This window comes from Salvelinus fontinalis, chromosome 6, assembly GCF_029448725.1.
Source record: "Salvelinus fontinalis isolate EN_2023a chromosome 6, ASM2944872v1, whole genome shotgun sequence".
Classification (NCBI taxonomy): domain Eukaryota; kingdom Metazoa; phylum Chordata; class Actinopteri; order Salmoniformes; family Salmonidae; genus Salvelinus; species Salvelinus fontinalis.
This window is the reverse complement of record NC_074670.1, coordinates 73,168,429-73,196,414: the sequence shown is the minus strand read 5'-3', so window position 1 is coordinate 73,196,414 and position 27,986 is coordinate 73,168,429. Positions and strand designations below refer to the sequence as shown.

Genomic DNA, 27,986 nt, shown 5'->3' with positions numbered 1-27,986 from the left:
TGCTTATGTTTTTGCATTTTCACATGTAATGCCAGTTTCTGCCAGAAGGTAGTGCTGTAGGATAAGATGTACTACTGTCAGTGTCAGTGTTGACGTACCAGACATTCCCTACATGTGACGCTGCTCTACTCTCGATGGCCAGACAACACAGAGACAGACACTCCTGGTCATCCTCACGGTCTGTCTGTGCAGACAGACAGACAGACAGACAGACAGACAGACAGACAGACAGACAGACAGACAGACAGACAGACAGACAGACAGACAGACAGACAATCACGGCCAGTCATCTTGTTTTATACAGTCACTTAGCGAGACCAATTAGCTAGTCTAGATCAATTATTAGCTCTACAGCTTTGCTCTGATGCTCCAATACAACTAAGTCTAGAGTGTGAGTTACAGGCTGGATCAGCTCATTGGCATGTTACTATTCACAGAGGGAGGATGAAGTTACTCTGTCAGTGGGCTGGATTTATCCTGGTAATAGACTGGAGGGTGATCCTTAACACTGTTTACTTCAAATCCACAGACAATCACACTAGGCAAACATGGTATCTGCTCCCTCTAAGTCACATGTGTCAAACACAAGGCCAGCTGGCCGAATCCGGCACGAGACACATTTATAGCCGGCCCGTGCAATGATTTGGGTTGTCAATTCATTTTGGCTCGCTTCCATAGAGTTCCACAGCATGAGTCATAATAACCATAAAACCTAGCAAGGAAATGGTTCCTATCGTTTTTCCACGATTCATTTTTCCCATAGGGAATTTTAGAAACACTTAAAACAAGGCCTGTGTTTTGTGTAGACTTACCCTGGCGTGACGTTTTGATAACCGTGTAAGTCTCTCTTGGACAAGGTGACTTTTATCAAGTTTACATACACATGCCACAGTCCTAGCTAGCTAAGCTACTAAAATGTTGCAAGCTTGACAATGAATAATCAAAAAAATAAACCTTCAACAAAAAAACATGCAAAGGAAAACAAGTAGCTATTATAGCAACATTTTGAACCGTAACCGAGGATGGCTACTCGACCAGGACTACCAGACATTTTGAACCGTAACCGAGGCTGGCTACTCGACCAGGACTACCAGACATTTTGAATAGTAACTGAGGCTGGCTACTCGACCAGGACTACCAGACATTTTGAATAGTAACCGAGGCTGGCTACTCGACCAGGACTACAAGACATTTTGAACCGTAACCGAGGCTGGCTACTCGACCAGGACTACCAGACATTTTGAACCGTAACCGAGGCTGGCTACTCGACCAGGACTACAAGACATTTTGAACCGTAACCGAGGCTGGCTACTCGACCAGGACTACCAGACATTTTGAACCGTAACCGAGGCTGGCTACTCGACCAGGACTACAAGACATTTTGAACCGTAACCGAGGCTGGCTACTCGACCAGGACTACAAGACATTTTGAACCGTAACCGAGGCTGGCTACTCGACCAGGACTACCAGACATTTTGAATAGTAACCGAGGCTGGCTACTCGACCAGGACTACCAGACATTTTGAACCGTAACCGAGGCTGGCTACTCGACCAGGACTACAAGACATTTTGAACAGTAACCGAGGCTGGCTACTCGACCAGGACTACCAGACATTTTGAATAGTAACCGAGGCTGGCTACTCGACCAGGACTACCAGACATTTTGAACCGTAACCGAGGCTGGCTACTCGACCAGGACTACCAGACATTTTGAACCGTAACCGAGGCTGGCTACTCGACCAGGACTACCAGACATTTTGAACCGTAACCGAGGCTGGCTACTCGACCAGGACTACCAGACATTTTGAATAGTAACCGAGGCTGGCTACTCGACCAGGACTACCAGACATTTTGAACCGTAACCGAGGCTGGCTACTCGACCAGGACTACCAGACATTTTGAACCGTAACCGAGGCTGGCTACTCGACCAGGACTACCAGACATTTTGAATAGTAACCGAGGCTGGCTACTCGACCAGGACTACCAGACATTTTGAACCGTAACCGAGGCTGGCTACTCGACCAGGACTACCAGACATTTTGAACCGTAACCGAGGCTGGCTACTCGACCAGGACTACAAGACATTTTGAACCGTAACCGAGGCTGGCTACTCGACCAGGACTACCAGACATTTTGAACCGTAACCGAGGCTGGCTACTCGACCAGGACTACAAGACATTTTGAACCGTAACCGAGGCTGGCTACTCGACCAGGACTACAAGACATTTTGAACCGTAACCGAGGCTGGCTACTCGACCAGGACTACCAGACATTTTGAATAGTAACCGAGGCTGGCTACTCGACCAGGACTACCAGACATTTTGAACCGTAACCGAGGCTGGCTACTCGACCAGGACTACAAGACATTTTGAACAGTAACCGAGGCTGGCTACTCGACCAGGACTACCAGACATTTTGAATAGTAACCGAGGCTGGCTACTCGACCAGGACTACCAGACATTTTGAACCGTAACCGAGGCTGGCTACTCGACCAGGACTACCAGACATTTTGAACCGTAACCGAGGCTGGCTACTCGACCAGGACTACCAGACATTTTGAACCGTAACCGAGGCTGGCTACTCGACCAGGACTACCAGACATTTTGAACCGTAACCGAGGCTGGCTACTCGACCAGGACTACCAGACATTTTGAACCGTAACCGAGGCTGGCTACTCGACCAGGACTACAAGACATTTTGAACCGTAACCGAGGCTGGCTACTCGACCAGGACTACCAGACATTTTGAACCGTAACCGAGGCTGGCTACTCGACCAGGACTACAAGACATTTTGAACCGTAACCGAGGCTGGCTACTCGACCAGGACTACAAGACATTTTGAACCGTAACCGAGGCTGGCTACTCGACCAGGACTACCAGACATTTTGAATAGTAACCGAGGCTGGCTACTCGACCAGGACTACCAGACATTTTGAACCGTAACCGAGGCTGGCTACTCGACCAGGACTACAAGACATTTTGAACAGTAACCGAGGCTGGCTACTCGACCAGGACTACCAGACATTTTGAATAGTAACCGAGGCTGGCTACTCGACCAGGACTACCAGACATTTTGAACCGTAACCGAGGCTGGCTACTCGACCAGGACTACCAGACATTTTGAACCGTAACCGAGGCTGGCTACTCGACCAGGACTACCAGACATTTTGAACCGTAACCGAGGCTGGCTACTCGACCAGGACTACAAGACATTTTGAACCGTAACCGAGGCTGGCTACTCGACCAGGACTACAAGACATTTTGAACCGTAACCGAGGCTGGCTACTCGACCAGGACTACCAGACATTTTGAACCGTAACCGAGGCTGGCTACTCGACCAGGACTACAAGACATTTTGAACCGTAACCGAGGCTGGCTACTCGACCAGGACTACCAGACATTTTGAACCGTAACCGAGGCTGGCTACTCGACCAGGACTACAAGACATTTTGAACCGTAACCGAGGCTGGCTACTCGACCAGGACTACAAGACATTTTGAACCGTAACCGAGGCTGGCTACTCGACCAGGACTACCAGACATTTTGAATAGTAACCGAGGCTGGCTACTCGACCAGGACTACCAGACATTTTGAACCGTAACCGAGGCTGGCTACTCGACCAGGACTACAAGACATTTTGAACAGTAACCGAGGCTGGCTACTCGACCAGGACTACCAGACATTTTGAATAGTAACCGAGGCTGGCTACTCGACCAGGACTACCAGACATTTTGAACCGTAACCGAGGCTGGCTACTCGACCAGGACTACCAGACATTTTGAACCGTAACCGAGGCTGGCTACTCGACCAGGACTACCAGACATTTTGAACCGTAACCGAGGCTGGCTACTCGACCAGGACTACCAGACATTTTGAATAGTAACCGAGGCTGGCTACTCGACCAGGACTACCAGACATTTTGAACCGTAACCGAGGCTGGCTACTCGACCAGGACTACCAGACATTTTGAACCGTAACCGAGGCTGGCTACTCGACCAGGACTACCAGACATTTTGAATAGTAACCGAGGCTGGCTACTCGACCAGGACTACCAGACATTTTGAACCGTAACCGAGGCTGGCTACTCGACCAGGACTACCAGACATTTTGAACCGTAACCGAGGCTGGCTACTCGACCAGGACTACAAGACATTTTGAACCGTAACCGAGGCTGGCTACTCGACCAGGACTACCAGACATTTTGAACCGTAACCGAGGCTGGCTACTCGACCAGGACTACAAGACATTTTGAACCGTAACCGAGGCTGGCTACTCGACCAGGACTACAAGACATTTTGAACCGTAACCGAGGCTGGCTACTCGACCAGGACTACCAGACATTTTGAATAGTAACCGAGGCTGGCTACTCGACCAGGACTACCAGACATTTTGAACCGTAACCGAGGCTGGCTACTCGACCAGGACTACAAGACATTTTGAACAGTAACCGAGGCTGGCTACTCGACCAGGACTACCAGACATTTTGAATAGTAACCGAGGCTGGCTACTCGACCAGGACTACCAGACATTTTGAACCGTAACCGAGGCTGGCTACTCGACCAGGACTACCAGACATTTTGAACCGTAACCGAGGCTGGCTACTCGACCAGGACTACCAGACATTTTGAACCGTAACCGAGGCTGGCTACTCGACCAGGACTACCAGACATTTTGAACCGTAACCGAGGCTGGCTACTCGACCAGGACTACCAGACATTTTGAACCGTAACCGAGGCTGGCTACTCGACCAGGACTACAAGACATTTTGAACCGTAACCGAGGCTGGCTACTCGACCAGGACTACCAGACATTTTGAACCGTAACCGAGGCTGGCTACTCGACCAGGACTACAAGACATTTTGAACCGTAACCGAGGCTGGCTACTCGACCAGGACTACAAGACATTTTGAACCGTAACCGAGGCTGGCTACTCGACCAGGACTACCAGACATTTTGAATAGTAACCGAGGCTGGCTACTCGACCAGGACTACCAGACATTTTGAACCGTAACCGAGGCTGGCTACTCGACCAGGACTACAAGACATTTTGAACAGTAACCGAGGCTGGCTACTCGACCAGGACTACCAGACATTTTGAATAGTAACCGAGGCTGGCTACTCGACCAGGACTACCAGACATTTTGAACCGTAACCGAGGCTGGCTACTCGACCAGGACTACCAGACATTTTGAACCGTAACCGAGGCTGGCTACTCGACCAGGACTACCAGACATTTTGAACCGTAACCGAGGCTGGCTACTCGACCAGGACTACAAGACATTTTGAACCGTAACCGAGGCTGGCTACTCGACCAGGACTACAAGACATTTTGAACCGTAACCGAGGCTGGCTACTCGACCAGGACTACAAGACATTTTGAACAGTAACCGAGGCTGGCTACTCGACCAGGACTACCAGACATTTTGAATAGTAACCGAGGCTGGCTACTCGACCAGGACTACCAGACATTTTGAACCGTAACCGAGGCTGGCTACTCGACCAGGACTACCAGACATTTTGAACCGTAACCGAGGCTGGCTACTCGACCAGGACTACCAGACATTTTGAACCGTAACCGAGGCTGGCTACTCGACCAGGACTACAAGACATTTTGAATAGTAACCGAGGCTGGCTACTCGACCAGGACTACCAGACATTTTGAACCGTAACCGAGGCTGGCTACTCGACCAGGACTACCAGACATTTTGAACCGTAACCGAGGCTGGCTACTCGACCAGGACTACCAGACATTTTGAACCGTAACCGAGGCTGGCTACTCGACCAGGACTACCAGACATTTTGAACCGTAACCGAGGCTGGCTACTCGACCAGGACTACCAGACATTTTGAACCGTAACCGAGGCTGGCTACTCGACCAGGACTACCAGACATTTTGAACCGTAACCGAGGCTGGCTACTCGACCAGGACTACCAGACATTTTGAACCGTAACCGAGGCTGGCTACTCGACCAGGACTACCAGACATTTTGAACAGTAACCGAGGCTGGCTACTCGACCAGGACTACCAGACATTTTGAACAGTAACCGAGGCTGGCTACTCGACCAGGACTACCAGACATTTTGAACCGTAACCGAGGCTGGCTACTCGACCAGGACTACCAGACATTTTGAACCGTAACCGAGGCTGGCTACTCGACCAGGACTACCAGACATTTTGAACCGTAACCGAGGCTGGCTACTCGACCAGGACTACCAGACATTTTGAACCGTAACCGAGGCTGGCTACTCGACCAGGACTACCAGACATTTTGAACCGTAACCGAGGCTGGCTACTCGACCAGGACTACCAGACATTTTGAACCGTAACCGAGGCTGGCTACTCGACCAGGACTACCAGACATTTTGAACAGTAACCGAGGCTGGCTACTCGACCAGGACTACCAGACATTTTGAACAGTAACCGAGGCTGGCTACTCGACCAGGACTACCAGACATTTTGAACAGTAACCGAGGCTGGCTACTCGACCAGGACTACCAGACATTTTGAACAGTAACCGAGGCTGGCTACTCGACCAGGACTACCAGACATTTTGAATAGTAACCGAGGCTGGCTACTCGACCAGGACTACCAGACATTTTGAATAGTAACCGAGGCTGGCTACTCGACCAGGACTACCAGACATTTTGAACAGTAACCGAGGCTGGCTACTCGACCAGGACTACAAGACATTTTGAACCGTAACCGAGGCTGGCTACTCGACCAGGACTACAAGACATTTTGAACAGTAACCGAGGCTGGCTACTCGACCAGGACTACCAGACATTTTGAATAGTAACCGAGGCTGGCTACTCGACCAGGACTACCAGACATTTTGAATAGTAACCGAGGCTGGCTACTCGACCAGGACTACCAGACATTTTGAACAGTAACCGAGGCTGGCTACTCGACCAGGACTACAAGACATTTTGAACCGTAACCGAGGCTGGCTACTCGACCAGGACTACAAGACATTTTGAACAGTAACCGAGGCTGGCTACTCGACCAGGACTACCAGACATTTTGAACAGTAACCGAGGCTGGCTACTCGACCAGGACTACCAGACATTTTGAACAGTAACCGAGGCTGGCTACTCGACCAGGACTACCAGACATTTTGAACAGTAACCGAGGCTGGCTACTCGACCAGGACTACCAGACATTTTGAACAGTAACCGAGGCTGGCTACTCGACCAGGACTACCAGACATTTTGAACAGTAACCGAGGCTGGCTACTCGACCAGGACTACCAGACATTTTGAATAGTAACCGAGGCTGGCTACTCGACCAGGACTACCAGACATTTTGAATAGTAACCGAGGCTGGCTACTCGACCAGGACTACCAGACATTTTGAACAGTAACCGAGGCTGGCTACTCGACCAGGACTACAAGACATTTTGAACCGTAACCGAGGCTGGCTACTCGACCAGGACTACAAGACATTTTGAACAGTAACCGAGGCTGGCTACTCGACCAGGACTACCAGACATTTTGAATAGTAACCGAGGCTGGCTACTCGACCAGGACTACCAGACATTTTGAATAGTAACCGAGGCTGGCTACTCGACCAGGACTACCAGACATTTTGAACAGTAACCGAGGCTGGCTACTCGACCAGGACTACAAGACATTTTGAACCGTAACCGAGGCTGGCTACTCGACCAGGACTACAAGACATTTTGAACAGTAACCGAGGCTGGCTACTCGACCAGGACTACCAGACATTTTGAACCGTAACCGAGGATGGCTACTCGACCAGGCCTACCAGACATTTTGAACAGTAACCGAGGCTGGCTACTCGACCAGGCCTACAAGACATTTTGAACAGTAACCGAGGCTGGCTACTCGACCAGGACTACAAGACATTTTGAACAGTAACCGAGGCTGGCTACTCGACCAGGACTACAAGACGTTTTGAACAGTAACTGAGGCTGGCTACTCGACCAGGACTACAAGACATTTTGAACAGTAACCGAGGCTGGCTACTCGACCAGGACTACAAGACATTTTGAACCGTAACCGAGGCTGGCTACTCGACCAGGACTACAAGTCATTTTGAACAGTAACCGAGGCTGGCTACTCGACCAGGCCTACAAGACATTTTGAACAGTAACCGAGGCTGGCTACTCGACCAGGACTACAAGACATTTTGAGCAGTAACCGAGGCTGGCTACTCGACCAGGACTACAAGACATTTTGAACAGTAACCGAGGCTGGCTACTCGACCAGGACTACAAGACATTTTGAACAGTAACCGAGGCTGGCTAGGGCTGGACAGATAATAATTTTTTCTTATTTTGTTTTAAGTGGATCGTGAGATAAGATTTCTCTGTCGTCTGGGTGTGTGTTGGGTCGTCTAGGTGTGTTGGGTCGTCTGGGTGTGTGTTGGGTCGTCTGGGTGTGTGTTGGGTCGTCTCTGTGTGTGTTGGGTCGTCTAGGTGTGTTGGGTCATCTCGGTGTGTGTTGGGTCGTCTGGGTGTGTTGGGTCGTCTGGGTGTGTGTTGGGTCGTCTGGGTGTGTGTTGGGTCGTCTGGGTGTGTGTTGGGTCGTCTCGGTGTGTGTTGGGTCGTCTAGGTGTGTTGGGTCATCTCGGTGTGTGTTGGGTCGTCTGGGTGTGTTGGGTCGTCCCGGTGTGTGTTGGGTCATCTCGGTGTGTTGGGTCGTCTAGGTGTGTGTTGGGTCGTCTCGGTGTGTGTTGGGTCGTCTGGGTGTGTGTTGGGTCGTCTGGGTGTGTGTTGGGTCGTCTGGGTGTGTGTTGGGTCGTCTCGGTGTGTTGGGTCGTCTCGGTGTGTTGGGTCGTCTAGGTGTGTTGGGTCGTCTAGGTGTGTTGGGTCGTCTAGGTGTGTGTTGGGTCGTCTCGGTGTGTGTTGGGTCGTCTCGGTGTGTGTTGGGTCGTCTCGGTGTGTTGGGTCGTCTCGGTGTGTTGGGTCGTCTCGGTGTGTGTTGGGTCGTCTCGGTGTGTGTTGGGTCGTCTGGGTGTGTGTTGGGTCGTCTGGGTGTGTTGGGTCTTCTGGGTGTGTGTTGGGTCGTCTGGGTGTGTTGGGTCGTCTGAGTGTGTGTTGGGTCGTCTCGGTGTGTGTTGGGTCGTCTGGGTGTGTGTTGGGTCGTCTGGGTGTGTGTTGGGTCGTCTCGGTGTGTGTTGGGTCGTCTCGGTGTGTGTTGGGTCGTCTGGGTGTGTGTTGGGTCGTCTGGGTGTGTTGGGTCGTCTGGGTGTGTGTTGGGTCGTCTGGGTGTGTGTTGGGTCGTCTGGGTGTGTTGGGTCGTCTGGGTGTGTGTTGGGTCGTCTCGGTGTGTGTTGGGTCGTCTGGGTGTGTGTTGGGTCGTCTGGGTGTGTGTTGGGTCGTCTGGGTGTGTGTTGGGTCGTCTCGGTGTGTGTTGGGTCGTCTGGGTGTGTGTTGGGTCGTCTGGGTGTGTTGGGTCGTCTGGGTGTGTGTTGGGTCGTCTGGGTGTGTGTTGGGTCGTCTAGGTTTGTTGGGTCGTCTGGGTGTGTTGGGTCATCTCGGTGTGTGTTGGGTCGTCTGGGTGTGTGTTGGGTCGTATGGGTGTGTGTTGGGTCGTCTGGGTGTGTGTTGGGTCGTCTCGGTGTGTGTTGGGTCGTCTCGGTGTGTGTTGGGTCGTCTCGGTGTGTGTTGGGTCGTCTGGGTGTGTGTTGGGTCGTCTCGGTGTGTGTTGGGTCATCTGGGTGTGTGTTGGGTCGTCTGGGTGTGTTGGGTCGTCTGGGTGTGTTGGGTCGTCTGGGTGTGTGTTGGGTCGTCTGGGTGTGTGTTGGGTCGTCTCTGTGTGTGTTGGGTCGTCTCGGTGTGTGTTGGGTCGTCTCGGTGTGTGTTGGGTCGTCTCGGTGTGTGTTGGGTCGTCTCGGTGTGTGTTGGGTCGTCTCGGTGTGTGTTGGGTCGTCTGGGTGTGTGTTGGGTCGTCTGGGTGTGTTGGGTCGTCTCGGTGTGTGTTGGGTCGTCTGGGTGTGTTGGGTCGTCTGGGTGTGTGTTGGGTCGTCTGGGTGTGTGTTGGGTCGTCTGGGTGTGTGTTGGGTCGTCTGGGTGTGTGTTGGGTCGTCTGGGTGTGTGTTGGGTCGTCTCGGTGTGTGTTGGGTCGTCTGGGTGTGTGTTGGGTCGTCTCGGTGTGTGTTGGGTCGTCTCGGTGTGTGTTGGGTCGTCTGGGTGTGACGACCCGCCCCCCGGGCGATGCTGCAAGTGAAAAAGCTGGATGTGGAGGTCCTGGGCTGGCGTGAATACATGTGGTCTGCGGTTGTGAGTCCGGTTGGACGCACTGCCAAATTCTCTAAAACAAAATTGGAGGAAGCTTATGGTAGAGAAATTAACATTAAATTCTCTAGCAATAGCTCTGGTGGATGGTCCCGCAGTCAGCATGTGTTGTGTGACAGAACTGCACATATTAAAAGTGGTCTTTTACAGTCCCCAGCACAAGGTGCACCTGTGTAATGATCATGCTGTTTAATCAGCTTCTTGATTTACCACACCTGTCAGCTGGATGGATTATATTGGCAAAGGAGAAGTGCCCACTAACAGGGATGTAAAGACATTTGTGCCCAAAATTTGAGAGAAATAAACTTTTTGTGCATATGGAACATTTCTGGGATCTTTTATTTCAGCTCATGAAACATATGACCAACACTTTACATGTTGCATTTATATTTTCATTCAGTGTACATCAAAAACTTTCCTAATAATTTGGTCAATATATCCCAACCACAACTAAAATACAAATCATTTCTGTATTTATATAAACGGTCTAACTATAAGTCCACACTTGGCAATTGTCTTGCAGAATGACTATAAGAAAGTCCGTTCTGGGGTGTGTTCAGTTCGATTGAACGTTTGCTACGTTGCATAACATGTTGTACTGAATGACACGTTTCCCCAAAACATGGGAAAATAATTTCCAATCCATCAAATTCATCATTCTATGCACGTTTACGTGTGCATGTGTGTGTGTGTGTGTGTGGTGTGTGTGTGTGTGTGTGTGTGTGTGGTGTGTGTGTGGTGTGTGTGTGTGTGTGTGTGTGTGTGTGTGTGTGTGTGTGTGTGTGTGTGTGTGTGTGTGTGTGTGTGTGTGTGTGTGTGTTTGGGTGTGGTGTGGTGTGTGTGCGTGTGCGTGCGCGAGCGCGTGTGTGCGTGTGTGTGTGTGGACAGCTTGCCATCCCTGTGGGCATCAGGAAAGCTCCAGTCTGACAGCTGCTCTACCAAAGGGGATTTTCCTGTAGATTACAACTTGTATCATCTGACAACACAACATACAGAATACACTAACATGATTTAAACTGCTCGTTGATCTCTAGAACGGGCTGTTTCTCCTTTTTCTTGTCTCTTAACATGCATTTAGAGCCATTATCCTGTTAGCTTGCGACCAACTAGGGCTCTTTCCATGTGCCTGAAGCGCGCGCGCCGCTGTGCTCCAGGTCGAACGGGGAAGTGCCCGGACCCGTAATTCATCAGTTGCTAATTCATTGGTAACGGATTAGAACGGGCATGTAAATATACATTTAGATGCCCATCCCACGAGCCCTTGCTTGCAGCAACATTTTAGTAACATTAAATTAACTTTATTATAGTAATAACATTTTACATGACTATATTTGTATGCTAGCATTATGCAAATCACCTGGGGGGTTCTATCCTGCTTCCTTCCTGCCATTTACTGTATAAGTCAATGGCTTTGTGCCAAATGGCACCCTATTTAGTGCACTACTTTTGGGAAGGGCTCTGGTCAAAAGTAGTGCACTCTGTAGGGAATAGGGTGCCCTTTGGGACATACACACTCATCTTTATGCTCTTCATTATCCTAATGGGAAATAAACAAGAAGTATCAGCCTCTCCTGTTCAGTCCATTAACCCTTCTGTTACAGCATGTTGTGGATCCTGAACTGTATTAAGACAGAGAGGAGCGGAATGATGAAGACCTTTAAATCTTAATGGTCCAATTACACAGACAGCTGTTGTTGTGCTGCATAGCAATGGTTGCCGCTTCACTGGCAGTTACCTAGCAACAAGAGAGGTTACATATGGAGCAAGTTGCAGTATAGCTGTACTCATACAGCAATGAATACATTAAAATTGAATAAATGTGTCACTGAGGTGGTTTTGTATATGTGTGTGTGTGTGCGGGCGTGTTTATGCATGCAAGTGTGTGCACATGTGCCCTTGAGGTCAGATAGGCGAATGTACTGGTATTTCTGTAGGGAATAATTTACATTGACCAGTTTTCCTAGGAAAGTTTCCATTAATCATAGAACATGAAGCATTTTTAATTAATTAATGATCAGGGGAGAGAGAGGAAGGGAGGAAGAGGGAGTGTTAGGGGAGGGGAAGGGGGAGGGGGTGTTAGGGGAGGGAGAGGGGGATTGTGGGAGGGAGAGGGGGTGTTAGGGGAGGAGGAGAGGGGGAAGGGGAGTTAGGGGAGGAGGACAGGGGATGTTGGGAGAGGGGATGTTACGGGAGGAGGGGAGGGTGTTAGGGGAGGGAGAGGGGGATTGGGGGAGGGAGAGGGGTGTTAGGGGAGGGAGAGGGGGTGTTAGGGGAGGGAGAGGGAGAGTGGGTGTTAGGGGTGAGGTGGTCATGTAGAGTCTCAGAGAGATGGAGGGAGCATTAGAGAGAGGAAAAGAGAGAGAAATAGAGGGAGCATTAGAGAGAGAGGAAGATAGAGATAGAGGGAACATTAGCGAGAGAGAGAGAGAGAGAGAGAGAGAGAGAGAGAGAGAGAGAGAGAGAGAGAGAGATGGGGGTATTAGAGAGAGAGAGACAGAGAGGGGGAACATTAGAGAGAGAGAGAGAGAGAGAGAGAGAGAGAGGGGGAATATTAGAGAGATAGGAAGAGAGAAAGAGATGGAGCATTAGAGAAAGAGAGCGAGAGAGAGAGAGCATTAGACTCATCCTGTAATTGGAAGGACATGAAAAGTAAACCCTGCTGTTAGGGGTCAACGCCCTTCAGGCTTGATTTAATACACTCAACTACAACTACTCATCCATTGTTTTATCTCCCATTTTCTGTCTGCTGTCCCTCGCTTATTCCTCCTCGCTTCCTCCCCCTCCCTTCCTCCCTTCTCTCTCCCTTATCCTCTCTCTTTCTCTATCCTCTTTAACTCCCTCCTTTCCTCCTCTCTGCTTTCCCTTCTCTCTCTCAATATCTCTCTCCTTCTCACTTCCCTCTCTCTTCCCTCATCCCTTCTTCCCACGACCTTCCCCCTCTACATTTGTTCAGTACCATGCGTCTCCATCTGTCATCCATCAGAGCAACAGACACATTTTACACCATTTGACTTCACATTCATTTCTACTGTGTGTTATGTAAGGTACGACGTGCTATTCGTCGTACTGTACGTTGTTATGGTTTATGACAGTGTGCTGCTTGACGGATGAATGTGTTGTCAGAATGAGTGGCACTTGTCATTAAACAAGAGAGTGATGTGCAATGTGAAACTGTGTGGATGTGTGTTCTTTGACAGCGAAGCTAGATATAACAATGTGAAACACCCATTGTCTGGGTGCTATTTCTACATAGTATTTTCTAAACAACTGCATGAAGACACACACACACACACACACACACACACACACACACACACACACACACACACACACACACACACACACACACACACACACACACACACACACACACACACACACACACACACACACACACACACACACACACACACACACACAGAGCATGTGCGTCAATCTAAGTAACATAATAAAAAATTCCCCATCAAAATCCGTCAGTTTAAGAGATATGTGTTTTTTACATGGGCTCAATCCACCGCATCCGCCTGTCGCCCTGCTACTTCTGCGGTGGATGGTGGCAAAGCTAGAGCTATGTTTGTCAGACCGTGAGACATCTCAAAAATCGGTCGTCTCACGAAAACGTCTGTAGCGTCCGAACGTCTGAAGTCTGTACCATCGATGTGCCAACTTCAGTTTGTAGCATCCGAACCGTTTGGGCTACAAACTAATGTGATTCTCACGAACATGATGGTGTCTCCGTTTTGCTCCATGACACCCACAGTGTCATGGAACTCGTCTTAAGGTAACCAGTACCAGTTTAAATGCATGTATGGAAGTATGGAGGTACCGCAAAAAAACGGCTTAACTATGTAAAAAATTTTTTTATATATATCCTGAGCTTTCTTATATCGCCTAGATCAGGGGTGTCAAACTCATTTTGCATCGTGGGCCACATACGGCCTAGGGAGATGTCAAGTGGGCCGGACCATTAAAATTATACCATACTCTGCTATAAATAACCAAAATATCATGTCTTTCCTTTGTTTTGGTGTAAAGAAGCACAAGAACATTAGGAAAATATTGAAATTTAATGAACTATCCTTTTACAAAACATTTCATGAAACACCTCATATTTCCTTAGACAAATGTGCAATTTACTTTTATCATTCACAAATATGCATTGCAACTGATCCCACTTATTGTACAAAGGCACAAAACTTTAATTGGTACTGAAAAATATAGTAATGCACTTTAATAAGATTAAATGAGACTTTTAAAGAAAGGAATTTTTAAACCACTTACACATACGCATATAAAATCTAAATGTAATCCCTGCGTACACCTTACAAACTAAGGAGAGTGATTTTAAATGTGTAACTCAAGAAACTCTTCAGTAACAGTCAATGTCTCATCAACTCCTCGAATAAATATGGCCAGTTGGGCCACGTCTGTGATGTCAGTGCTCTCGTCAATTGCCACGGAAAATGCAATAAATGACTTGACTCTCTGTTTCAATTGACTGTCTAAATCTGCCGATAGTTCCGAAATCCTCTCTGCTATAGTATTCCTCGTCAGGCTAATATTGGCAAAAGCTTGTCGCTTCTCGGGACATACAAGTTCAGCCGCCTTCATCATGCATCGTTTAACAAAGTCACCGTCGGAATACGGCTTCGATGCTAATGCTATTTCGCTAGCAATTAGGTAGCTGGCTTTTACCGCTGCTTCACTGACTTCTCGGCTCTGGATGAAAGTTGACTGCTGTTTCCTCAGACCCGCCAGCAATTCGTTAATCTTATCTCTTCTCAGTTGTCCTTGCAAGCCGTCATATTTTTCGCTGTGATGAGTCTCGTAGTGGCGTCGAATATTATATTCCTTCAATACCGAAACTTGTTGCAAACACACCAAGCACGAAGGTTTTCCGTGCATCTCTGTAAATAAATAGGACGTGGTCCATTTTTCTTTGAAAATTCTACACTCCTTATCTACTTTTCTCCGTTTGGATAACGACATTTTGGCTAATGAAGGTGTAGCGGAGAGGTAGAGACCAAGGTATTAACAACGTCGTAACAAGCAGCAGATGGCGCATTGATACCGTCTGCTGTTTTCAGTCTGTCTCAGTGATGCGGCTTGTCTTCTACTCTGATGGAAAGAGTGCGCCCCTTAGCGGATAATCCATGAATTGCAGCGAATTAAAAATATTAATTCCATGTCTTTTATGCATTTTTTCCACTTTCAAATTATCCTGCGGGCCTGATCGAACCTCCTTGGGGGCCGGTTCCGGCCCGCGGGCCGTATGTTTGACACCCCTGGCCTAGATACTGTATAGGACAGACAAGTCAAAACATTATTCCTTATAACTCATTCTTATAATACATTTTTTGACTGCTAATGAAGGTGTTATTCAACGGGTTTCTATGGGCTATGGTAATAAAGGCCGAATTCAATAATTTATTTTGTATTTTTTAATTTTATAAAAAAAAAAAAAAAATGTAACCCCTTTTTTCCCCAATTTTGTGGTATCCAATTGTTAGTAGTTACTGTCTTGTCTCATCGCTACAACTCCCGTACGGGCTCGGGAGAGACGAAGGTCGAGAGCCTTGCGTCCTCTGAAACACAACCCAACCAAGCCGCACTGCTTCTTAACACAGCATGCATCCAACCCGGAAGCCAGCTGCACCAATGTGTCGGAGGAAACACCGTGCACCTAGCAACCTGGTCAGCGTGCACTGCGCCCGGCCCGCCACAGGAGTCGCTAGTGCGCGATGAAACAAGGATATCCCTACCGGCCAAACCCTCCCTAACCCGGACGACGCTGGGCCAATTGTGCGTCGCCCCATGGACCTCCCGGTCGCGGCCGGCTGCGACAGAGGCTCGGCTCGAACCCGAGTCTCTGGTGGCACAGCTAGCACTGCGATGCAGTGACTTAGACCACTGCACCACCCGGGAGGCCCTGAATTCAATCATTTATCAAATAATTTTTGTATATATTTTTTTTATACGTAAAGGGGTCCTAAAATACAAAATCAATAGCTAAATGATCCATGGTATGACCCCCCTCCTCTCCCTCCAAGGGCTTATCCTTTTAGAGGTCAACCCCACATTATTGTGAGTAATATACAGTGCCTTCGGAAAGTATTCAGATCCCTTGACTTTTTCCACATTTTGTTACGTTACAGCCTTATTCAGACCATTTGCTATGAGACTCGAAATTGAGCTCAGGTGTATCCTGTTGCCACTGATCATCCTTGAGATGTTTCAACAACTACATTGGAGTCTACCTGTGGTAAATTAAATTGATTGGACATGATTTGGAAAGGCACACACCTGTCTATATAAGATCCCACAGTTGACAGTGCATGTGAGGGGAAAACCAAGCCATGAGGTCGAAGGAATTGTCCATAGCGCGCCGAGACAGGATTGTGTCGAGGCACAGATCTGGGGAAGGATACCAAAACATTTCTGCAGCATTGAAGGTCCCCAAGAACAAAGTGGCCTCCATCATTCTTAAATGGAAGACGTTTGGAACCACCAACACTTTTCATAGAGCTGGCCGCCCGGCCAAACTGAGAAATCGGGGGGAGAAGGTCCTTGGTCAGGGAGGTGACCAAGAACCCGATGATCACTCTGACAGAGCTCTAGAGTTCCTCTGTGGAGATGGGAGACCTCTGTGGAGACCTTTCAGAAGGACAGCCATCTCTGCAGCACTCTACCAATCAGGCCTTTAAGGTAGAGTGGCCAGACGGAAGCCACTCCTCAGGAAAAGGCACATGACAGCCTGCTTGGAGTTTGCCAAAAGGCACCTAAAGACTCTAAGACCAATAGAAACAAGATTCTCTGGTCTGATGAAACCAAGATTTAACCTTTTGCCCTGAATGCCAAGCATCACGTCTGGAGGAAACCTGGCACCATACATCATGCTGTGGGGATGTTTTTCAACGGCAGGGACTGGGAGACTAGTCAGGATTGAGGCAAAGATGTACAGAGCAAAGTACAGAGAGGTCCTTGATGAAAACCTGCTCCAGAGCGCTCAGGACCTCAGACTGGGGCAAAGGTTCACCTTCCAACAGGACAATGACCCTAAGCACACAGCCAAGACAACGCAGGAGTGGCTTCGGGACAAGTTTCTGAATGTCGTTGAGTGGCCCAGCCAGAGCCCGGACTTGAACCCGATCTAACATCTCTGGAGAGACCTGAAAATAGCTGTGCAGCAAGGCTCCCCATCCAACCTGACAGAGTTTGAGAGGATCTGCAGAGAAGAATGGGAGAAACTCCCCAAATACAGGTGTGCCAAGCTTGTAGCATCATACCCAAGAAGACTCTAGGCTGTTATCGCTGCCAAAGGTGCTTCAACAAAGTATTGAGTAAAGGGTCTGAATACTTATGTAAAAGTGTTATTTCCCGTATTTTTTTTATAAATGAGCAAAAATGTCAGAACTTGTTTTTCATTTGTCATTATGTTGTATTGTGTGTAGATTTATGATGGGGGAAAAACTATTTGATACATTTTAGAAGAAGGCTGTAACCTAACAAAATGTGGAAAAAGTCAAGGGGTCTGAATACATTCCGAAGGCACTGTAGTTATCTCGGAAGACAGTAAAGGGGGCAGACGGAGCAGGTCTACCCAGCCCTCCCTGGGCTTGGCCTGGCACTGAGCCCCCTGGCAGATGGCTGACTGGTAAAGCCTATTACCGCCCAGGATGGGCTGGTGGCTGTTGGGGTTATATGGAGGACTGTTGTGGGGTTTTGAAGAGCATCTAAGGATCTTAAAGGTGTCTTATCTTTCTATGTTTTGTAACAATTTAAAGCAGGATCTTAACAGTGAGAGCAAATAGACAATGACATGATCAACCAAGAGGATGATGGTTATGTACTGATTTACTGATGTATGTTTTCCTTTAAATTAATACTGACAATATGCAGCTGTTCTCTTAAAAAGTTGTTCTCTTAAGGTGTTCTCTTCAGGAATACCAGATGCTTGTGTGACACTGTGTGACTGTGTGTGTCTGTGTCTGTGTGTAGACTGTGTGTTGTTTGGTATGCACCCCTGTCGTGTGAGTTGGGTTGCTATAGGGCCTAATTCTACCTGCTCTGTTTGTGTAAAGGAGGACACATGGCCCTCAAGCATCTCTGCTTGAGGGCCACTGACTGGGGAGAATAGTTTAAAGACAGGGCTAGCGAGAGGGGAGAAAGGTTTAAAGACAAGGCTAGGGAGATTGGAGAAAGGCTGAGAGACAGGGCTAGGGAGAGGGGAGAAAGGTTTAGTGACAGGGCTAGGGAGAAGGGAGAAAGTCTTAGAGACAGGGCTAGGGAGAGGGGAGAAAGTCTTAGAGACAGGGCTAGGTAGAGGGGAGAAAGGCTTAGAGACAGGGCTAGGGAGAGGGGAGAAAGTCTTAGAGACAGGGCTAGGTAGAGGGGAGAAAGGCTTAGAGACAGGGCTAGGGAGGGGGAGAAAGTCTTAGAGACAGGGCTAGGGAGAAGGGAGAAAGTCTTAGAGACAGGGCTAGGGAGAAGGGAGAAAGTCTTAGATACAGGGCTAGGTAGAAAGGCAGGGTTAGGAAGAGGGGAGAAAGTCTTAGAGACAGGGCTAGGGAGAAGGGAGAAAGTCTTAGAGACAGGGCTAGGGAGAGGGGAGAAAGTCTTAGAGACAGGGCTAGGGAGAAGGGAGAAAGACTTAGAGACAGGGCTAGGGAGAGGGGAGAAAGTCTTAGAGACAGGGCTAGGGAGAAGGGAGAAAGTCTTAGACAGGGCTAGGGAGAAGAGAGAAAGTCTTAGAGACAGGGCTAGGGAGAAGAGAGAAAGTCTTAGAGACAGGGCTAGGGAGAGGGGAGAAAGGCTAAGAGACAGGGCTAGGGAGAGGGGAGAAAGTCTTAGAGACAGGGCTAGGGAGAGGGGAGAAAGTCTTAGAGACAGGGCTAGATAGAGGGGAGAAAGTCTTAGAGACAGGGCTAGGGAGAAGGGAGAAAGTCTTAGAGACAGGGCTAGGGAGAGGGGAGAAAGTCTTAGAGACAGGGCTAGGGAGAAGGGAGAAAGTCTTAGAGACAGGGCTAGGGAGAGGGGAGAAAGGCTTAGAGACAGGGCTAGGTAGAGGGGAGAAAGCTTAGAGACAGGGCTAGGTAGAGGGGAGGAAGGCTTAGAGACAGGGCTAGGTAGAAAGGTAGGGCTATGAAGGGGGTAGAAGGCCTGGGGAGCAGAAAACAGCAAGACCTGGCTAAGCGAAAATGGAAAGAGGCTGGGTGAAAAGGGTGAGGAAAGAGTAGGAGAAAAGGGGAGGGTAGAGAAGAAAAGATAGGCAGGATCTGGGTCATTAAAGCAGTAGCATTCATCTGAGGTTTTGGCTGCTGGCTTCCACATGCTTTCATTATACAATCAAATGTTCTGCCTCTGCTTCATGTCTCTCTCTCTCTCTCTCTCTCTGTGTCTCTGTCTCTTTCTTTTTCTCTCTCTCTCTCTCCTCTCCTCCCCTCTCTCTCTCTGTCTCTATTTGTCTTTTGCCATTCTCTCTTTTAATGTATTCTCTTCCTCTCTCTCTCTACCAAAGCCACCTCCATTCTACCCACTTGCCACTTCCCAAGTGGAACCATAATCGTCCAACCAACCAGTCTTCACTCCACTGACTCTGCTAATTCCATTGTCTCCCAGTGGTTCTAATTCATTTCAATCTAATCTTGTTGTTAGTCAACCGACACACAGAAGACTTAAGTCTTTGTTAGCAACACTCCATGACTGAACACAACTGTCTGTCCTCATGTTTAAATAATGATAAAGATGTCCTATTTCAATTGAGACGCTCCACTGACCACTCAGATCGATCTTAAGCTGAAGATTGGTGGTTTTGAACAGAGATTTCATTAGAAGAGCAGGAGAGTGTAAATATGTAACCACTCTTCCTTACAGAACACCATGCTCCAGTTGGCTTCATTATAGCTCTACATGGGTAATGCCTTGTAATGTATTCAGTATAGTTGTGGTGTGTGTGTGTGTGTGTGTGTGTGTGTGTGTGTGTGTGTGTGTGTGTGTGTGTGTGTGTGTGTGTGTGTGTGTGTGTGTGTGTGTGTGTGTGTGTGTGTGTGTGTGTGTGTGTGTGTGTGTGTGTGTGTGTGTGTGTAATGTAATGTATTCAGGTGGAGGCTGGGGGGCTAGTGGGGTGTAACATAGTATGTGCAGGAGACAGAGAAGAGGAGATGATTCTGGTTTGAAGAGCATCTCTCTCCCACAAATACTAGTGCTGAGCGATTAGTTATTCACTAAATAATCACGGTTTTTGATTTCAATATATTTTTTAAAAACATTGAATGCACTAAGTATTATGTGGGTTGAGTGCTGTAACAACACAGAATAAAACTATTAATAAAAGTCCCATGGCGGTAGTGATTGAACATTACTGCTTATCACTTACTAACCATCATTTATTCACATTACTTTACTTTAATAAAATATTTCAGTTGTGTATATTACATTTGTTTTATCTGATGACTTTATTATTTCATTCCAAGTCATCATCTCATGTCTATAGAGCTGCTGCTTTTGCTGTCTGACAAAATCACTATTTTAGTAGTTCATCAAAGTAAATAAGACATACTTTTATGACTGAATACCAACTATCAATCACATGTATCTTTAAGTAGAGATACCTCGCAAAGCAACAGTTGCGCTCTATATTCCCTCATGATCGCGCATTTTTCTGTCTTCTGTAGCAGTCATAAAAGGAAAACAGACCGGACAAGTAGATGCGCAATAGATTGTGGTTATTGTAGTTAATTATCACGTTTTATGCACTATGTAGAATAGAAGAAAACTATGTAGAATAATGGCCTTTTGGAAACTACAACTCCCTACTACAATTCAATTAAATTCAAGGGGCTTTATTGGCATGGGAAACATATGTTAACATTGCCAAAGCAAGTGAAGTAGACAATATACAAATGTCTATAGGCCTACAACAGTAACTATGTATTAACTCAATCAGTGAGCCCATTCCTTCATGTCACCCGGGGAAAAACAAATATAACTTAGCCCTGGCATTAACGGTACAATGTCCGATCTGCTTGTCATCTTGAGTCATTCATAATTCATGATTTTCTGACTGACCATTGCCAGTAGGCTGCACTGTGATGGTTCGATTAAACGTCACAGCGAGCGTTCAAAATGCGTTTGCTGCGTGTAGTATTGAAGATCCAGCCTGCGGCAATCGGTATTGGGAAGGGCTGGTGCTAAAGCGGCGCATCAGTACCAGCGCCAGGGATACTGCCGCCCCAGTCCATATGCGTACCAATGACCCGGGCGCGCCGCACCAGACTTACTTCTGTTCGAAGAGAGAAAACGAGGAGGACTTTACTTGGTCAACGAAAGGAAGGAGGAAAGCGAAGTGGCACTCTGATCTGCAACCGAGGAGGCTGGCAGGGAAACGTTGGAATGACTTTAGCCAGCCAGGCTTGACGCATAATCCCGCCCAGCCAAGCTGTTCGAGAGAGAGAATCTTGCCTGCTTCAACTCATATCCTCACCAGATACGATTTAGCGAGGACTGCTGTCTCATTCACACACTCTCATACCGGGAAAAGGCTATTTATTTGACCAATTCCACTGCATTCCACTGCATTCCACTGCACAGCAGAGGTCGCACGTTTTGAAGCCATTTTGATCATTTGAAACTACTTAGGTTATTTTCGTCTTTTTTTAACGAGGCAAGACGGAGGCAACCACCACCCACTCTGTCGAGGTTAAATGTGCTAGAATTACTAAAGACACACATTTGTACAGCACTGTCACTGCATAGGCGAAAACCTCCTATTTGAAGCGCACTGAGACGTGGACGGGACTTGATCATTCCGCTTTATCTACCAGAGAGTTCGAGTCAAGATGACAGCCCTCACGCTGGTCTTGCGGCCCGCCTGCTGCTGATGGTAACGTACAGGATGTCTTTTAACGGTCTCAGGATCCAGAACCAACCGATTTATCAATGGAGGAGGAGAGTGTCACCCGCAAGATCAACAACAGCTTCCTACGCGACCACAACTATGCTACTGAAGGTATGCAACTGAAAACAAGCTACGCTATTCGTCATCACATATTTACAATGTTCGGTTTACAGTACACCGCTTGATTTGACATAAACTGTACTGTAAAGAAGGCCGAGTATTCCGCATATCGTTTATGATGAAGGATTGATTTACAAATTGTCATCAGAAGAATACTTTTTGTCTCATTATAGCGTCCCCATCCGGAACCGTATCGATCTTGCCTGGTGTCATGTAGCGTACGGATTGATTGTTGCTTCGGATGGAAGTCTGATCATTTACGGAAGGTGGCGGTCTACTTGTCTGGCCCACTCCCTACCCACTGGGCACACACTGGTTGAATCAACGTTGTTTCCACGTCATTTCAATGAAATTGAACCAAAGTGGAATAGACGTTGAATTGACGTCTGTGCCCAGTGGGTAATCTCTCATGCTCCATATTTAGAAACAGAAGGAACTGATCCAGGGTATGTCTGTTTCAATGGCTGGCCTGATTGAACGAATCTGCTCTGAATGGCACATGAAGCAGCCTTGAATGAGTCAGTAAATATACTGTGTGAGAGAGAGAGGGAGGGGTAGGAGAGGGGAGGGGTGTGTATCTTTGAGGTTGGATCATTCTAGAAAGTCTGACTGGATTCAGCACCATGGACAGAGTACAGCCTCCTACAGTGCTGTATCAGCCCAGTGCCTTGCTGTGTCTGCCTCTCTCTGTCTGGCTAATTGATCAGGGTTAGTCCGGTGATTTACAGATATCATCAAGTCCCGTTGTCAGACTGATCTAATTAACGATGTTAGCCCCAGTCACTGATCATGTCTATTGATTAACCAGGACTAACTGATGCTAATGTAATTGATGCTGTGAGTCTAACCTGTTGGAACCAGTCTGATCGTGAGATATCTAACCATGTAAAGCAAAACAGAATGGTGAGCGTAGTCCTCTGTCTGGTTCTATGAGGCCACTGTGAAACCAGTATCTGTTCCCCAACAGGAGATTGATTGGTAGCCACCTCCCTAGGACCCGTCTGGATATCCAACCCCTCCACCTCTGGTTTCCCTGAACCTCCTGCATCAGAACCTCCCTAACAGAGTCTAACTAGATCAGCTTTCTCTGGTCACTTTTGTCTGCAGGGTGTAGGAGTCATACTTAGAGGACAGGACATGAGGTACAGAGGGATGCTCTCTCTCTCTCTCTCTCTCTCTCTCTCTCTCTCTCTCTCTCTCTCTCTCTGTCTCTCTCTGTCTCTCTCTCTCTCTGTCTGTCTCTCTCTCTCTCTCTCTCTCTCTCTCTCTGTCTCTCTCTCTCTCTCTCTCTCTCTCTCTGTCACTCAATTCAATTCAAAGAGCTTTATTGGCATGGGAAACATGTTACCATTGCCAAAGCAAGTGGAATAGACAAAAAAGGAAATGAACAAGGGAAATCAACAGAAATTAACAGTAGACATTACACTCACAAAATGTTTAAAAGAATAAAGACATTTCAAATGTTATATTATTGGCTATGTACAGTGTTGTAACAATGTGCTAGTAGTTGAAGTATGAAAGGGAGAATAAACAAACAGATAAATATAGGCCGTATTTACAATGTTGTTTGTGTTCCACTGGTTGCCCTTTTCTTGTGGCAACAGGTCAAAAATCTTGTTGCTGTGATGGCACACTAGTATTTCACTGAATAGATATGGGAGTTTATCAAGATTGGATTTGTTTTGACATTTTTTGTGGGTCTGAGGGAAATATGTCTAAACCCTCTCTCTCTCTCTCTCTCTCTCTCTCTCTCTCTCTCTCTCTCTCTCTCTCTCTCTCTCTCTCTCTCTCTCTCTCTCTCTCTCTCTGGACAAACATGAAACCTTTCTATGGACCGACAAACAGACAGCGCGAGAGTGGGTGGGGGTTAATCCAGGTGATAAATAAAGGGTGTATCTCCTCAGCTTTAGAGGCCCGTCTGTCTCGTTTGTCTGGGGAGCTGACATGGAAGAGCCGCGTCTTTGTGTTTTTGTAACTTCAATTTACGGTAGATTGTCAAGCCTAATAACTCATTATAGAGACTGTGTGTGTGTGTGGTCTAAGGTTTTACAGCAGTATAGTTCAGTCTGCATCAGGAATCAGGCGGTGAGTGTCTATGTTCATTCTCCTCTCTGGCCTTTCACACCATAAATCCACTATACTTGACACACACACACACACACACACACAAACACACACACACACACACACACACACACACACACACACACACACACACACACACACACACACACACACACACACACACACACACACACACACACACACACACACACACACACACACACACACTTCACTTTCTTATGTCTTATTGTTGCTGCATTGTCCAGAAGGAAACTGTGTTAGGCATATGTTGGACGGTGTATACCATGTGTATCCTGTACATACGACTAATACAACTTGAAACTTAGGTCCGAGCTGAGGTCAGATCAGCTGTTGGTAATAGTTCCCTCAGGTACTCACAGCTCATTTTATCCATGTAATGTTTGAATGATGTCACACGCTGACCTTTAGTTTGCACCAATCCCACGGCTCAGTGGGTTGTGTGTGTAGTGTCCAAGAGGTGTCCCCATAGGGACCCATGAGATCCCAATACCCATAATGACTTGCAGGAGGTCAAACTGAATGTGTTTTTGCTGAATGAGAGAAGAAGAAACATCCTATCATCAATCACTCCTTGTCACCATGTACTTAAAATGTCTCTGGCACATTCTACTAATACTCTTCTACTGCTTTTCATTGGATGGACTGCGAGATGGAATACATGCTTTTCTCCTGTGTAATGGAGACAGATAGAAAGCCTAGGTTTTCATCTCATCACTCTGGGTTGGAAAGAAAGGCCTCTTGGGGCTGTGAAGACTGAGCAAAGGAGCCTGGGAAAAAAATAAAATTAACATTCCAGCTTATTTGCATACAGCCGCACACAGATGACATGTTGCTAATAGTGATGTAACACTCCTGCTATATGTCTTCATATCACCTCACACATACACACATGCCCAACCTCCCCCTCACACACACACACACACACACACACTCAGACACACAAAAAACTTGAAATAATTCAAATGCAAGGAATGGAAGAACATATTCACAGCAGAATACATATTGAAGGACATTATAATGATTCTGTTCCAAACCCAAGGTTGGAGTAGAAACATGACTGCATCTCAAAGGGTACCTTATTCCCTATATTTCCCATGGGGCCCTGGGTAAAAGTAGTGCACTATATAGGGATGGACTATTCAACTATATTGATTTGTATTTTTTTACCTTTATTTAACTAGGCAAGTCAGTTGACGGCAATGACGGCATACCCCGGCCAAACCTGGATGACGCCGGGCCAATTGTGCGCTGCCTTATGGGACTCACGATCACTGCCGGTTGTGATACAGCCCGGGATCGAACCAGGGTCTGAAGTGACGTCTCTCACCCTGCGAAGCAGTGCCTTAGATTGCTGAGCCACTTGGGAGCGGTTGTATTAAAAACAAATCATTTCAGGGAGGGGTGGACATTCTCCACATGCGATTCCTCATCAGAAGAACTGTGTAAAAAGCAACACCCACACACACATCAATAAAGCACTTTTCTTAAATTGACATTTTGCTAAAAGTAATTAGGAAAGAAGTGGGTGGTGCTCAACCAGCGTGAGTCGAAGGCCAACCCAAAAAATCGATAATCATTGAAAAGGAAAATGCACAACTCTCCCTCACCATTTTAAAAATTTGATTTAAACAACTTTTAAATGCTTCTTAAAGGTCATTTTAAAATCATCTGAAAACTAAGCATAATAATAAATAATACAAAGATAATGCCAAATTCCAGTTTGAAGGAAGCATGCTTTGAATTCATTTCCCTTAGTCACTCCCTTCTAACGGACAGGAAAACAGAAGGCAGGTACGGGTTCCTGAGAGTCGTAGCTTTCATCAGACAGGAAACAGAAGGCAGGTACGGGTTCCTGAGAGTCGTAGCTTTCATCAGACAGGAAACAGAAGGCAGGTATGGGTTCCTGAGAGTCGTAGCTTTCATCAGACAGGAAAACAGAAGACAGGTACGTGTTCCTGAGAGTCGTAGCTTTTTTGCAGATCTTTTGTTAATGTTCAGAATTGATCAAAGGGCCAGTCTAAATGAATAAATGGCCCGGATCTGTCCCGCGGGCCACCAGTTGAATAGCCTTGATATAGGGTACGATTTGGGTAGCAACGTGACCATTTCCCTGAGACCTGGATGCAGAGAGCTGGGTAGCAACGTGACCATTTCCCTGAGACCTGGATGCAGACAGCTGGGGTTCCAACGTGACCATTTCCCTGAGACCTGGATGCAGGGAGCTGGGTTCCAACGTGACCATTTCCCTGAGACCTGAATGCAGACAGCTGGGGTTCCAACGTGACCATTTCCCTGAGACCTGGATGCAGAGAGCTGGGTACCAACGTGACCCTTTCCCTGAGACCTGGATGCAGACAGCTGGGTAGCAACGTGACCATTTCCCTGAGACCTGGATGCAGAGAGCTGGGTAGCAACGAAACCATTTCCCTGAGACCTGGATGCAGACAGCTGGGGTTCCAACGTGACCATTTCCCTGAGACCTGGATGCAGGGAGCTGGGTACCAACGTGACCATTTCCCTGAGACCTGGATGCAGACAGCTGGGGTTCCAACGTGACCATTTCCCTGAGACCTGGATGCAGACAGCTGGGGTTCCAACGTGACCATTTCCCTGAGACCTGGATGCAGACAGCTGGGGTTCCAACGTGACCATTTCCCTGAGACCTGGATGCAGACAGCTGGGGTTCCAACGTGACCATTTCCCTGAGACCTGGATGCAGACAGCTGTAGGATTCAACTACAGGATTGACATGTATTTTTGTCCCTTTAAATTTAGCCATCAGAACAATGACCTTAAAGTCTAAACTGGGAGGACATAATCTATGTGTCATCTCTTTCTCTGTCTCTCGCTCTCTCAATTTCAATTTAATTTAAGGGGATTTATTTGCATGGGAAACACATGTTTACATTGCCAAAGCAAGTGAAATATATAATAAACAAAAGTGAAATAAACAATAGACATGGGAGTTTATCAAAATTGTATTTGTTTTTTAATTCTTTGTGGATCTGTGTAATCTGAAGGAAATATGTGTCTCTAATATGGTCATACATTCAGCAGGAGGTTAGGAAGTGCAGCTCAGTTTCCACCTCATTTTGTGGGCAGTGAGCACATAGCCTTTCTTCTCTTGCAGGTCTGCCTACGGCGGCCTTTCTCAATAGCAAGGCTATGCTCACTGAGTTAGTACATAGTCAAAGCTTTCCTTAATTCGGGGTCAGTCACAGTGGTCAGGTATTCTGCCACTGTGTATTCTCTGTTTAAGGCCAAATAGCATTCTAGTTTGCTCTGTTTTTTTGTTAATTCTTTCCAATGTGTCAAGTAATTATCTTTTTGTTTTCTCATGATTTAGTTGGGTCTAATTGTGTTGCTTTCCTGGGTCTCTGTGGGGTCTGTTTGTGTTTGTGAACAGAGCCCCAGGACCAGTTGGCTTAGGGGACTCTCTCCAGGTTCATCTCTCTGTAGGTGATGGCTTTGTTATGGAAGGTTTGGGAATCGTTTCCTTTTAGGTGGTTGTAGAATTTAACGGCTCTTTTCTGAATTTTGATAATTAGCGTGTATCGGCCTTATTCTGCTCTGCGTGCATAATTTGGTGTTTTACGTTGTACACT

The 27,986-nt window shown here is 47.3% G+C and overlaps 1 protein-coding gene across 2 annotated transcripts in view; it reads left to right on the top strand.

The window, feature by feature from the left end:
• Positions 1–27,986, top strand: part of LOC129858691 (serine/threonine-protein phosphatase 2A 55 kDa regulatory subunit B beta isoform-like) — a 99,607-nt gene that overhangs the window by 17,148 nt on the left and 54,473 nt on the right. Inside the window, exon 1 of one of the 2 annotated variants that reach the window (XM_055928019.1) lies at positions 21,387–22,266. The exons of the other annotated variant lie outside the window; for it this stretch is intronic. Within the exon in view, the coding sequence (XP_055783994.1) occupies positions 22,197–22,266 (70 nt within the window). The 5' untranslated portion in view covers positions 21,387–22,196. Of the gene's footprint in view, positions 1–21,386; positions 22,267–27,986 lie in introns of those variants that run through there. 2 annotated transcript variants of the gene reach the window in all.